Genomic DNA, 14,053 nt, shown 5'->3' with positions numbered 1-14,053 from the left:
CTTCATCCTTGGGCTTCCCTGAGTTTTCGCTCATCCAAACCTGCTGAGAGTTCAAGCTGCCTTCCCTGGACCAAGGGACATAATAATAAAATGAGGGTGGGAGGAACTAAACACCAAACAACGTGGGGCAAGGAAATTGCTTTGGACTTAACTATCTTGAGTAGCTTTGTATCATCTGCAAATTTTGCTACCTCACTGGTCATACTCACGCTAAGGGCAAAAATCTGCTCTGAGAGCCACACGACAGATCTTGACTGATATTCTGTTCTCCCTATGGGTCAGCGCTCCCATAGATTTTCTATGAGAGTTTAAGCCTATAGAGAGGAACAGTGTTAGATTGCACAGCCACAGTGAAGATCTGAGGTTGGAATTTTCTCCATAGATCCACCATTTACCTGAACTCATGAACTGGTCATTTTCAAATGTTCTGTTCTGTCCTTCCTGGGACAGCGTCTCAGCACAGAGTTCTTCTTCCTTCCTCAGGACAAACAGCAAGTCACATATTGGTGGGGTAGCCTTGATCTGCACATTTTGAAAAGAAGTTGAGTTGTTTGACTTTTTCTCTTGAAACATTTGCCACCCACAAAACTCTCCTTACAGTAACATTGTCTATACAGCCCCATCATCTGATTGTGAGTGACATTTCCTTGAACGTATCAGAGGGGTAGCCATGTTCATCTGTATCCACAAAAACAACGAGGAGTCTGGTGGCACCTTAAAGACTAACAGACTTATTTGGGCAGAAGCTTTCGTGGGTAAAAAACCCACTTCTTATGCCCAAAGAAATAGTCTTTAAGGTGCCACCAGACTCCTTGTTATTTCCTTGAAACACAGCATATAAAAATAAACCTTTTATTAACAGTATACAAGCACTTAATGATTTACAGTGGGCCTGCTCCCGCATACTGACATCAATGCGTTCAAGTCTGGGCCCATTATTACTCTAAATACTGTATGAGGAGCCCAACTGTGTACTGTTACACTGCAAAAACATCAGTGGGGTCTTGGATTGTACTTGTATAACTGAGTGCTGAGTGTGGCCCTACAGAATACTAGACCACAGAATTGTTGGGCATTCTCTAGGCCAGCCTTTCACTTGCAAAACTAGGCCAAATTCTATTGCTTGTACACATACAATCCTATGAAAGTCAACAGTGTGCTCATTCATTCAAAAATCTTGCTGCAAATCGGTGAGGCTGCAGGTGGAGACGTGAGCGCATAAGTGCCACTGAGAGTTTTGTGTAAAATTCATGGCAGGGGCTCTTTACTAATTGTGTAAGTTGCTGAGCACTTTCAGCTTTGACTGAAATGTCAATCAGCATTGAGAACCTCGAAGGAGAGGATAAGTACCTTGTACAATAGGATCCATAATGATTTCTAATGCAGAGTCTGTTCTAAAGAACAGGAGTGAAATCCTCGCCCCATTCAAGTCAACAGTTAAACTCCCATTGACTTCAATGGAACCAAGATTTCACCCAAGAATATTTTCTTGATATTTTCTTCCTGAATAGAGTTTGCTCTTTTTAAAAGTGGATCATCGCTCATCCAATTGGTCTATTCTATTCAGTATTTCCTTCTTTTCCCCTTCCATTGTGCATCATAATACAGATTGAACCTCTCTAGTCCGGCACCCTCGGGACCCAATTGGTGCTGAACCAGAGAATTTGCCAAACCACAGAAGGTCAATGCAGAGTGCCAGCAGGTCTCCATAGGCGCAGGAAGTAGTGGTGCGGGGGGTGCTGCCACCCGGGATCCCGGACGCCGGCCACCCGCTCAGGGGCTCCGATTATGGCCCCTGGTCCCAGCCACCAGCTCCTTGCCCGGGGTCCCAGCTGCTGGCCCCAGGTCCTCCCTCTCCCTCCTGGAGCTTGAACGTTGTGAATCAGCTGTTCGCAGCACTCCGGAAGTGCTGGGAGGAAGGAGGAGGAGTTGGTAAGCGTGGGGCTGCCAGCGTGTGAGAAGCGTGGGGGGAGGATGGAAGAGGAAGGAGCTTGGCACTAGTGGATGATCCACAGCCACTAATTTTTCCCCCTGGGTGCTCCAGCCTCGGAACACCCACGGAGTCGATGCCTATGCCAGACCAGGGAGTGCCAGATTAGAGAGGTTCTACCTGTACAATGAAAGGTCACTCATTCATGTCTGAGTAAAAGAACTTTTTGGAATCACACAAACAGAGAATAGTAACATACGAGAAAAATAACTATTCATGAAATCGGGGTTTATAAATCATTAGATCTAGAACAAAAGCCTTCCAAAAAGAGGGATGCCTTGTTGGATTTAAATGTGTAAAGAAATCAAATTATAGTCACTAGTTTCTGTTGTTAGTTTTAGATTGCATTCCGTCATTTCTGAATTTTGTTAGGTGCCTTTTTTAATAAATGTATTTTTATATTCAAATCAATTACATTATTAAAGAAGTTTAGTAGATTTTCAGGACTTAGCAATACAACCCCAGCAGTCCTGCTTAAAATATATTTGTGTAATAGTGTTTCAATTCAATGCAAAACATTAATTACAAATAGGAAAATCACTATCAAGAACTGTTAAAGCAAAAGGTGAAAATGGCCTAGAATCCTCTACAGTGGATATTAACTCTTCTAGGCGCTGGTCAGCAGATACAAAAAATAAATATTAATGACTGGGTTAATGATATTTCCAGAAACAGTATCATTTTTTTCTTAAAGCACCATACATCATCTCTGGATATCATTTCCTTTAGGTCCCCGAAAAGTTATTTTAGAAATTAAAAAAAAATCTTTCTCTGAATTAATATTACACATTATTTTTCTATCCCTAGAATGTTTTTGTCTGTTCGGCAACTTATTAGGTATCTGGTTTGCCAGAGTAACTATTCCCTAAACAGCATATGTTGTACATATGCAATTTAATGTCTTAAAATGATGGGTTTGGGGGACCAAATCATGCTTATCTGACTCCCATGAGTTGTGTCATTGGCTTCAGTATTGGTATCTGGATTTCACATTCAACAGCTAGTTAAGGAAGAATTTAATTTTTGAGTTACAGACTTTGTTTCCAACTAAGAAGAGGTTCTATTAGGCCTGATCCTTGGTTCTTTGATGTCAGTGGAACCTGGAGTATGCAAAAAATGAAGGATCTGGGCACACAGTGGGTCTACTTCTGCGATGTGCTGAAAACCTCCAGCAATGCCCTGAGCACCCATTAATGCAGTGACCAGAGAACTAGACAATTAATCTCTCTAGTGTCCACAGTACACAAGTTCAAAGGAAACAGCCTGATGCTGCATTCCTTATACCCCATTGACTCTGAGCCCATCCAGTTTTCATTTCCTTGTACATTGCCGCTTTTCATGTTAGTGCAGCATGCAGCTCACAAGCTAGTGTTTACTGAGGAAAATCAACATTTGATTCCAGAGTTTCTCAGTTGCTTTCCTAACTGCCTTGACTTAAATAACTTCTCCCTCCCTGAGCCTATGCTGTTCCTGTTTGAGGGGGGCAGGGGTTCCCAAAATTTTCTACAGGTTCTAAGTTTTAATTTACAAAAAAAAAGTTCGTTGTTCTAGTTATATAGAAAATGTTCCAAATATAAACAGCTATAATAATTAGGTGCATGGAATTTACAGAAATCTGCAATTCATGACATTTTCAATAACAATCAAGACTCTTTTTCCAGACATTTTTAAACTTGTGAAACTATCAGAGCTATACATATTGAATATAAATAGCAGCAATGGCCATATATAGCACATTGAATGTAAAACAAATCAGTATGTTATTGTATTGTATGATAGTTGGGGGTCTGGTTTTTGTGTTTGAGCGGGACTGACAGAGAACAAAGGATTCTTGGACATGAGGCACAAAAGATGTAGGGAGATAGAAGTGGGTGGTTGGAATCACAGAAGAAAGTGGGTGCTTTTGGAGTTCTCAGTAAAACAAAAATCTAGAGTACCCCTGGGCTAGAGCCCAAGAACCTGAAAACAAAAAGAAGAAGAAGCTGGCACTACACGAAACGCAAAAAGTCAGCAACCTGTATTCATCATGGAAACAGAATGCCTAGATCCAGCTTAATACAGTGGCTCTCAACCTTTCCAGACAACTGTAGCCCTTTCAAGAGTCTGAATTGTCTTGTGTACCCCAAGTTGCATCTCACTTAAAATCTACTTGCTTATAAAATCAGACATAAAAATACCAAGTGTCACAGCACGCTACTGGTGAAAAATTGCTGACTTTCTCATTTTTACCATATAATTATAAAATAAATCAATTGGAATATATTGTACTTACATTTCAGTGTATAGTATATAGAGCAGTATAAACAAGTGATTGTACAAACATTTTAGTTTGTACTGACTTCGCTAGTGCTGTTCCTGTAGCCTGTTGTAAAACTAGGCACATATCTAGATGAGTTGATGTACCCCCTGGAAGATGTATCCCTGATTGAGAACCACTGGTTTAACCCATTCTCCAGCAACCATGGGCCAAATTCCTGGCTGGTGTAAATAATCTGTTGCATTGACTGCAATAAAATTGTGCTCAGCTCATCTTCACCAAATGGATTAAAACTGTATTCATCTGCACCAGCTCATCTTCACTTACCCTGGGTGTATTCAAGTATTGATTTTATACTCGTTAGAAAAAACTGGTGTAAGCTGACCAGTTTGCCATGATTTTGCCCCAGGTTCAGCTATCCTTTGTAATTAGTTGATGGTGAGACGCAGGGGTACTGGAGGGTGAATAACGGGGTAAAAGCCCAATAACTTTAGGAATCTTATGCTAGCAAACCAAAATATATGTGGTAAAGCATGTCAGAATATTACATTCTTCCAGTCTGAAACAAGTGAGAGGTTAGTAATGCTGAATATGTTTTTTAAACCAGTTTCCCTTTAAGCCTATGGCCCTGATTCTCAGCTGATGCAGATCTGTATAGCTCCAGTGAAGTGCATTGGCACTTTATATACAATTGCCTTGGAGATAATCATTCTTTCACCCACAGAGCTTCAGGTTCTTTACAAAAGTGGGTAAGCATTATCCTCCCCAGTGGAAGATGAGGAAACTGAGGCACAGAACATCGCCATGTCTTGCCAGGGTCACACAGTGAGTCAAGCAGCAGAGCCAGGAATAGACCCAGGACGCCTGTCACCCAGTCTGGTGTTCTCTCCATTAGACTATGCTGCCGCATGGAACATGAATATATTTATTTATGCCACGTGTGATTCCAGGAGCTATAAAATAAACAGCTGCAAATACTTACAATTAGAGTTGAGAACCAGAAAAGAATCACCAGAATGCTCCACATGGTCAGTTGCTGTCTGTTTCCTTCATCCCTATGCACGAGAGATCATCAGGCTATTTGTGTGCTCTGCACTGTGGCTTTCTCGGTCCCTTCAGTTTCTTTCACATAGTTCATCTTCCTTCTGGTCTCCTGGCTGGAATTAGCTTTTATCATCCCGAGCCAATGCTCCTCTCCTGCTGCTGAACCCTAGATAGACTCAGCAATGACAGCAGCACCCCCAAACTTACCTCCTGCTTTGCAGCAAGATCCTGTCCCAAGAATAACAAGCACCTCCGTTGAGCATGTTCCTAATACCGTCCTCTTCCCCTCTGTGCTATTATTCACTGTTATCGCTGCATGTCGGCGAGGAATGATCATTCCTCATGTTCAAATTGATAAGGGAACAATCAGGGCTCCTGTGTGAGATGCAAGTTTCACAATGGCAGAGCTAATCTGTAAAGGGGAAATAGTAATTACCATGGGGCTCGGAGATGCACACAGCCCAGGAATAAGTGCCCTGCTGGGAAACTGGGCTAGCAGAATGTGATTCAGGCTGCGTGAGCCTTCTCCGCTGTGAACATGCGTTTCCAGAGAGCGTGCAGATGGGACAAGTGCAAGGATAAATCAGTAGAGTGAAAGAGTTTCTATAGAGGAACTGTTACTTACCAAGCAGGTGGGGCTGAAGGCAGCAATGCACATTAAAGGAGATCTAAGGCAGGGGCAAGCTTCAGGGGTGAGAGTGGAATATGATCTGCTATTCACACCCCCTAAGGGAAGGAATCTAAATATTCTCTGGACTCCACCCTCAGCCACTGGCGCTCATAAAACCTCCAAGAGAACAGTTCTATTTTTTTTACTGCACTACAGATTTCAGGTCACCATCACTTTCAGACAACTGCTGTACCTCTTGGTGAAATGTAGGTTTGTCAACCCTTCTCGTGCTCCTTGCAGTGATTCCAGTGTTCGCCGCATCCTGTTCACTGGCAGCAGAACACTTTTCATTTTAGTGGGGACTGCTGCCAAAGTCAACCATTTTAAAGGGGACAACCTCTTACATGGGTTGTGGGCTACAAGTCCAGGATTGCCAAACCCAAGTGCTCAGAAATCTCCAGCTGCCGAGTTTATTCGAAGCTGTGAGTAAATTCAATCGAGCAATCACACATCCAACAAACCACACGTGTGCAAACACTAATGGCAGCCTCAAAGAAAAGCAGAAATCTGTCAGTGCAATGAAACACAGGATCCCCAGCTGCGGCAAGAAGTATCTTGAAGCACTCTGCCCAACCCACCCTTTCCCATAGCAACAGGGCCCCCAGAAACATTTAAAAGAGAGGGCCATATAGGACTGAACAGTCAAATAAGCCACAGCAAAGATCCAGATCAACATAGGAGCTGAGAATGTGGCCCATTACTAGTGTAGTCCATGAAATTAAAAAGCCGCATTAGTTTCAATCTGTGATGCTCCAGATATAGTACAATGTTAAATGAACTTTGCATTATGGCTCTATGAGCAAACTAAACAGAGTACGCACTTTGAACTGTATTAGTCAGATTTTTAGACTCTTTACACATCAAGTTCCAACTAACTTCAATTGTAAGTGCTTGCTAATAACACCTTTCAGTTTTTTCAATACTTCTGTTAAAATTTCTCTGATTCTCCTCCTTCCAGTGATTTGTAATCCTCATCAGATTTAAATCCTGGATTAATTTGCCTCCATTATGATTTGACACTCATGCAATACATCTTTTTAACCTGATGTTTGGAATATCGATTTAAAGAATCACAGGCTAGAGTCACTAATATAAACCTTGATCCGTCAAACGCTTACTTATACTTACAATACCACTGACGTCTGTGTGGTTGCTTACATGGTGAAAGGGTCTGTAGACTCAAGCTAATAGTTTGTGTAAGGTGATCAGATACTAGAGCAGGGTTTGGCAACCTTTCAGAAGTGGTGTGCCGAGTCTTCATTTATTCACTCTAATTTCAGGTTTCGCGTGCCAGTCATACATTTTAATGTTTTTAGAAGGTCTCTTTCTATAAGTCTATAATATATAATTAAACTATTGTTGTATGTAAAGTAAACAAGGTTTTTTAAATGTTTAAGAATCTTCGTTTAAAATTAAATTAAAATGCAGAGCCCCCCGGACCACTGGCCAGAACCTGGGCAGTGTGAGTGCCACTGAAAATCAGCTTGCGTGCCGCCTTTGGCACGCGTGCCATAGGTTGCCTACCCCTGTACTAGATTGATGCACACAGCATAAATAACTCCATAGATAGTTTTACATTCAATTTTTAAATGGACTTTTTTATTTTAATCCATTAGGAGTTTCTTTAACTTGGCCCTGTCAGCAAATTTCATCATTCTGGTTGTTGATCCTCTCATTCAGCCTAACTTTTTCACTGAGTGTCATCACCCCCAGAATAACTTACACAGCACTTTTCCAAAGGCACATTTAGTTCAGATCCAGGGTTCTTGTAGAGATAGGGAGGGAGATGCAGATGGAACCTGGTTATGGTTTGAACCCAAAGGTCCATCTACACTGCAGTAAAAGACCTGCAGTACAGCCGTGGGTCAACTGAGTCAGACTCATGGGGTTTGGGCTGTAGGGCTATAACATTGCAGTGTAGATGTTTGAGCTTGGCCTGAAGCCTGGGGTCTGAGACCCTCTCACCTTGTGGGGTCTCAGAGCCCAGGCTCCACCCTGAGCCTGAATGTCTATTTTGCAATTTTATAGCCCTGTAGCCTGAGGCCTGCAAGCCTGAGTCAGCTGACCCAGGCCAGCCGCTGGTCTTTCATTGCAGTGTAGACATACCCCAATATGACTTTGCAGAGAGATAGATCAATAAATAGATAGAGCTATATATGCATGACGTCTTTGAGAGGGAGCATGGGACTAAACCATTATAATACCCTATTTGCTATGATGTGTTCTCTTTTCCTAACCTTCTTCTAAAAATGTCCTGAAGTGTTTTTCCCAGGTAAATGAAGACAGCACTGTACATAAGAACGGCCATACTGGGTCAGACCAACGGTCCATCCAGCCCAGTATCCTGTCTTCCGATAGTGGCCAATGCCAGGTGCCCCAGAGAGAATGAACAGAACACCCTCTCTGTTTGAAAGGCCGTGTATATGATGAATGCGAGTGGGGAAGCTGGAAAAGCAGCAGGCACCAACTCTATACTATACTGCCCTGATATTTGAAGTGATCAACTATCTGCTAAAGTCAGATGATTCTGTGCCTAGACCAGAGACAAAGTCATTGACATCTGAGAGAGGAAACTTTGCTATTGGATAAAGTCTAAAAATTGAAGTTTGGAAGAAATTCTGGCTGTCTTAGGTGCTTATATGGGCCCCTTTAATGTTATATCTGAGCACCTTACAGTCTTTCCCTGGGAGGTAAGGAAGTGCTATTATCCCCATTTTGCAGATAGGAAACTGAGACACAGGGAGACTAAGTGACTTGCCCAAGGTCACACAGGAAGTAGAACAGTCCTAAGATAGTGCCCTAGACCCTACTTAAACCCTACCCCAGTTAGACCATCCTTTCTCTTCCTCATAGCCTTCTAACCAAAAAAGGAAAGTCACCTACACTAATTACAGTGGTTTGATTGCCTCTCCTGACTATCATGTAATATCAATTTATGTCAGATCCTTCAATCAGAAGAGCTCCCAAACCCACACGCTTTTCTTCTACCAATAGTATGCTGCTTCAAATTGATCTGTTTATTAAAAATCGATCAATCTAAATGTTTCTGTGAGCTTTAGAAAAACAACTGTATTATTGTGTGTACAGCTGTTACCTGTACAATTGTGCCCATGCATTTCAATCATAGAAATATTTTCAGAGAAAAACATCTTGGGCAAAGTTTTAAACTAATTGTTATCAATGTATTCTTTTCTGTTTCACGCAGAACAATGTAATGTGCTGGTTAGTACAGTATGTATGTGTATCCCTCCACTGGATAGAATTAGAACTTCTCAGTTATGTCTCATAGGCCATATACAAAAAACAGCTAATGGAGATTCTCTTCAGTTTACATGAGTATGGTGACAACCATGAAGTCCTAGGAACCATGCATTTGTTACAGTAGGGACAAGATAAAAGTAAGAAGGATAAACGTGCTGCAGAAAGTGCTTCTATGTAAATGTAAGGCATATGGGTGTACTCCATTTTTAATTACTTGCAATTATATTTTATTAAACAGTAGGAATGAAGATATTGAGAGCTGAATTTTATGAGCTAATTTTTAAAAATGGTTTCATGCCTCTTGATCACATGTGTTTTGAGTTGAGGGTTACACTCCTATCTTCCATTTCTATGGTTGCATTACATTTAATAGAACAGAATTACTGTATTGCTGGAGTAGAAAGAAATTTAAAAAGGGGGTTAGAAGCAATCACTTCCTCCAAATAAGGTGTCTACAAGACATTGTGCAAACAATGGCACGGACAGTAATATGATTTGTTCCAGATGTGTGCTCACTGCCAGGAAAAATATATACCAAATGAGAAACAAGTGGAACTGCCACAAAATGCTTTATTTTAACAATGATGTTTTAGAGATCACAAAAATGGAGCAAGTAAACTAATATAGTCTGGTGTTCAACCTGCAAATCCCTCATGCATGGAACTTCCACTGACTTCAAAGCAAGTGCCAGGTTTGAAGCCCCCCTACTAACTGTACCTTTTAAAGCTACAATAGTATCTTCAGCAACATAGGAGTAGGTTATCAGGAGAGATAGGTCATTTAGAAGTTTAAAGCCATGTTTCTCAACTTTTCAGGTTGGCAACCCCTTATTTGTGGTAAAAAAAAATTGCAACCCATTTTTTATAAAAGCAGAAGTAAAAAATGTATCAATGATATCTTTTGTGTTTGTGTTTTGAGAGGTTGACAGAAAATACTTGACCTTGAAGAGTAAGGGTGGGCTAGGAATAGGGGAGAGAGATTTTCTTTGCTTTCCATTGTAATCAAATTTTGAGTGCATCACAGTCCCCCCTCCTCCAGGGGCCACGGTTGAGAAACGCTGGTTTATAGGGATATTCTAAGACCATGAAGACCCAAAATGTAGGTTATGTACCAAAAAACAAAAAAGCCCTTTCCTAGGTTTTATCAAGGAAAATATTTATTTATTTATGCTTTCAATAAAAACTGTTTAAAAAAAATCCCCTGTAGCATTGGAACCCAAATATTGCAGCACCCTAATAATGTAGGAGAATCTGATATTGGTATTGATTGGAAACTAACTAGCAACAAAAGTGAAATTTCCTTTATCTGAGATGATTGCAGTTCAAATAGGGGTAGACAGCAACTGTTATACAGCATCTAGCAAAATGGGGCCCTGATCCTGGATGAGTCCTTTGGATCCTTCTGTTACCCAAATAATAAATAGTCAAATAATATAAACAATGAAAAACATTTGGGCCCGATCCTGGAAACTCTTATGAGCACAAGACATTCCACTGAGTCAAACCGATCCCTTTGCAGAAGCACATTGTCCATGCCCTACCTAAGCCCTCAAAACAGAGTGTAGGTGGCACATAAGCAATATGGATGCACTGAGCTGACCTCTGCAGAGAGATCAATTTCTCCCATTGAAAACAGCCTAATTAAAATCAACGACATTACTAACCTCAGGAAGGGCTTGCAGGATGAGGCCCTTTCTTTGTGTCTAGAAGGAGATAAATAGGCAGCACAAAACCACACATGTAATTTGTCAAGCAATAGAGTTACAAAAGGTTTCACCTAGAATTTTCTTTAGTTGTTAACATAAAAAATTGACAGTATTCATTGATTTTGTTATCTGAAGTGATTACCGTTAGAGAATAAACTTTCATGTAACGAAATTATATCTGCAAGGATCAAGTGTCTCCAAACTGGATTTCATTAATATTATAACCCTTACCAAATTAATATCTGTAGCACTATTTGGTTTTCTTTATAGGAATTTTTAAAAGATCATTCCATCCCCTAAACATAAGCATTCATGGCTGCAACTAAAGTATTTTGCTTTTATGACAAACTGCAGGAACCGTCAGGTGACCTTTTATAGCAGCGAACCACGTGCAAGTACTCAGAGTGGACTAACAGGATTTAATTGGAAAAGGTATAATCTTTGTATGTATTCAGTTCGTAGCTGTTTGGTTGTCCTTTGCGTGTCATGTTATTAAAAGTGTGAGCAATTATATGGAATAATAATAATTAACAATTTTAATTATGAAGATCCCTTTTCCAAAGAATGTACATTATAATACAATAAAAACACAGAGCTCTGTCTTGCAATCCCTGTGCACTTGAGGGATTTTTGCATAAGTGAGGAGTAAGGATTACTCACGGGAGTAAAAGCTGAAGGGTCAAGCCCATAATTAAAACCCTTTTGCAATCCAAAAAGATAAAGACATTTGCAAACTGTCTTTAAGGATTTCATTTCAAATGCCTCACGGGGCACTGACAAGTTCAAAGTGACAGGGATGAATAAATACATTGCTTTGCTGTTGTTCCAGTGACGCCTGAGAGAAGTACAAGTATTCCCCACACTCACCAAGATGCAGCCACTGAGACTTCATCCTCTAGACCAGTGGTTTTCAATCTGTGGTCCGCAGCTCCCTGAGAGTCCGCAGACTATGTCTAAGGGGTCCGCAAAAGGTGTCGTTACCATAGAACAGCGGTTCTCAACCAGGGGTATGCGGACCCCTGGGGGTACGCAGAAGTCTTCCAGGGAGCACATCAACTCATCTATCAGGGGGTAGCCGTGTTAGTCTGTATCTACAAAAACAACAAGGAGTCTGGTGGCACCTTAAAGACTAATATGATGTTCATCTGTTTGCATTTGGAGAGGAAGATGATGTCTGTCTGTATCTGTGCAAGTTTTTTGTTGAGGTTGATGGATTTCCACTCCATACGGCTAAATGTAGTGCCTTGCATAGTGTCAAGTATCAGGGGGTAGCCGTGTTAGTCTGTATCTACAAAAACAACAAGGAGTCTGGTGGCACCTTAAAGACTAAAGGTGCCACCAGACTCCTTGTTATCAACTCATCTAGAAATTTGCCTAGTTTTACAACAGGCTACATAAAAAGCACTAGGAAAGTCAGTACAAACTAAAATTTCATAGAGACAGTGACTTTGTTTATACTGCTCTATGTACTATATACTGAAATGTAAGGTTTCAGAGTAGCAGCCGTGTTAGTCTGTATCCGCAAAAAGAAGAACAGGAGTACTTGTGGCACCTTAGAGACTAACAAATTTATTAGAGCATAAGCTTTCGTGGACTACAGCCCACTTCTTCGGATGCATACAGAGGACTACAGCCTACTTGTTCGGATGCATACAGAGTGGACTCTGTATGCATCCGAAGAAGTGGGCTGTAGTCCACGAAAGCTTATGCTCTAATAAATTTGTTAGTCTCTAAGGTGCCACAAGTACTCCTGTTCTTTTTACTGAAATGTAAGTACAATATATTCCAATTGATTTATTTTATACTGATATGGCAAAAATGAGAAAGTCAGCAGTTTCTCAGTAATAGTGTGCTGTGATACTTTGTATTTTTATGTCTGGTTTTGTAAGCAAATAGTTTTTAGGTGAGGTGCAACTTGGGGGTATGCAAGACAAATCAGACTCCTGAAAGGGATACAGTAGTCTGGAAAAGTTGCGAGTCACTGCCATAGAAGAGTGGTTTTCAACCTCGAGTCCGCAGACTACGTCTAAGATTTCCAAAGGCGGCCGCACCTCCATTAAAATGTTTAGGGGTGTCTGCAAATGAAAAAAGGTTGAAAACCAGGACCTGACCTATAGGACCCAGCTTCTCGGCTCTACATAGTGCCAGCCTACCCCTTTCTAACTAAGTGGTGGTACTGCCTACGGCTAAGCTCACTCCCCTCAAACCCTTTCACAAACCACTGACATGAGATTTGGAGGCTAAAAATGTAAACATTAGGAAAAAATCCTTAGAAGGGGTGGGGAAAAAATCCAGGTGTTTTTCTTTAATTTCTTCCCCCAAAACTTTGCCACTTCTCCCCCTGTGCCAGAGCTGAACGTGGTACAGCCCGCTGCAGGCTTTGTCTTGGAACTGAGTTGATGTTAGCCTAGCAACCAGGGGAGAGGAGCTGGGCTGGGGAGATGCTGCTGGCCCTGCTGTGCACAGGGCAGGCAGGTTGCTAGGCTGGGCTGCCCTGCTCCCCCTCCCTGCCCACCACCCCCTCTCACTCATGGCTGTGGTCAAGGCTCTTGGATGTGGCCTGCACGCGAGGTAGGTGCAGAAGTTGGCTGCAGGCTGCGTGCAGGTGAGTGGCTGGCAGCCTGCCCTGTTGTGGGTGTCCAGGACTCTGGTGCAGCAGCGTACCAGCCCCCCACAGCACCTCAGTGCAGCACCCACTGCCCTACATCTCCTGCCCTTCTCTGAGCCTGGGGACTCGCTTTAAGGGAGTCTCTCTCTCTGGGGGAAGCAGGGACTTTTGCCATGTGCATGTGTTTCAGTGAGACGTTTAGGGGCACTGTTTTAACAACGGAGAATTTGCAAGTGTGTCTATTTGCAGGTACCAGTCAGGTGATTGTGTATCTGGAGTCCATCTGAATGCACCCTAACCCAATTTACGTGCAAAAACCTTAGTGTATGCGTGCCAGTCAGGTAACTAAGCACCTCAGGCCTAGATCCTCAAAGGTATTTAGGTGCCTAATTCCCACTGATTTTAATCTTAGTTACTGTGGTCCTGAGCCTGCAAACAGCTCCATACAGGCGGTCTCTGCCTGCGCACAGCTCATGCAGGATCAGGGCTATGATTTCCAAATGCAATTGTGTGGGTTT

At 41.8% G+C, this 14,053-nt stretch overlaps 2 protein-coding genes across 2 annotated transcripts in view; one reads left to right on the top strand and one right to left on the bottom strand.

Moving 5' to 3' along the window:
* The window catches only part of SCTR (secretin receptor), a 31,621-nt gene extending 25,703 nt beyond the window's left edge, over positions 1-5,918 (bottom strand). Inside the window, exons 1-2 of the mRNA XM_034786525.1 lie at positions 5,230-5,918; positions 396-522 (exon numbers count right to left, since the gene is read on the bottom strand). Coding sequence (XP_034642416.1) covers positions 396-522; positions 5,230-5,274 — 172 coding nt within the window. The 5' untranslated portion in view covers positions 5,275-5,918. The remainder of the gene's footprint in view (positions 1-395; positions 523-5,229) is intronic.
* Positions 5,919-13,358: 7,440 nt separating this feature from the next.
* The window catches only part of CFAP221 (cilia and flagella associated protein 221), a 34,508-nt gene continuing 33,813 nt past the window's right edge, over positions 13,359-14,053 (top strand). The window contains exon 1 of the mRNA XM_034786547.1: positions 13,359-13,498. The gene's annotated coding sequence lies outside the window, so the exon portion shown is untranslated. The remainder of the gene's footprint in view (positions 13,499-14,053) is intronic.

This window comes from Trachemys scripta, chromosome 11 (genome assembly GCF_013100865.1).
Source record: "Trachemys scripta elegans isolate TJP31775 chromosome 11, CAS_Tse_1.0, whole genome shotgun sequence".
NCBI lineage: Eukaryota > Metazoa > Chordata > Testudines > Emydidae > Trachemys > Trachemys scripta.
Note: the sequence above shows the minus strand (reverse complement) of the source record. Positions and strands in the feature narration are given on the sequence as shown.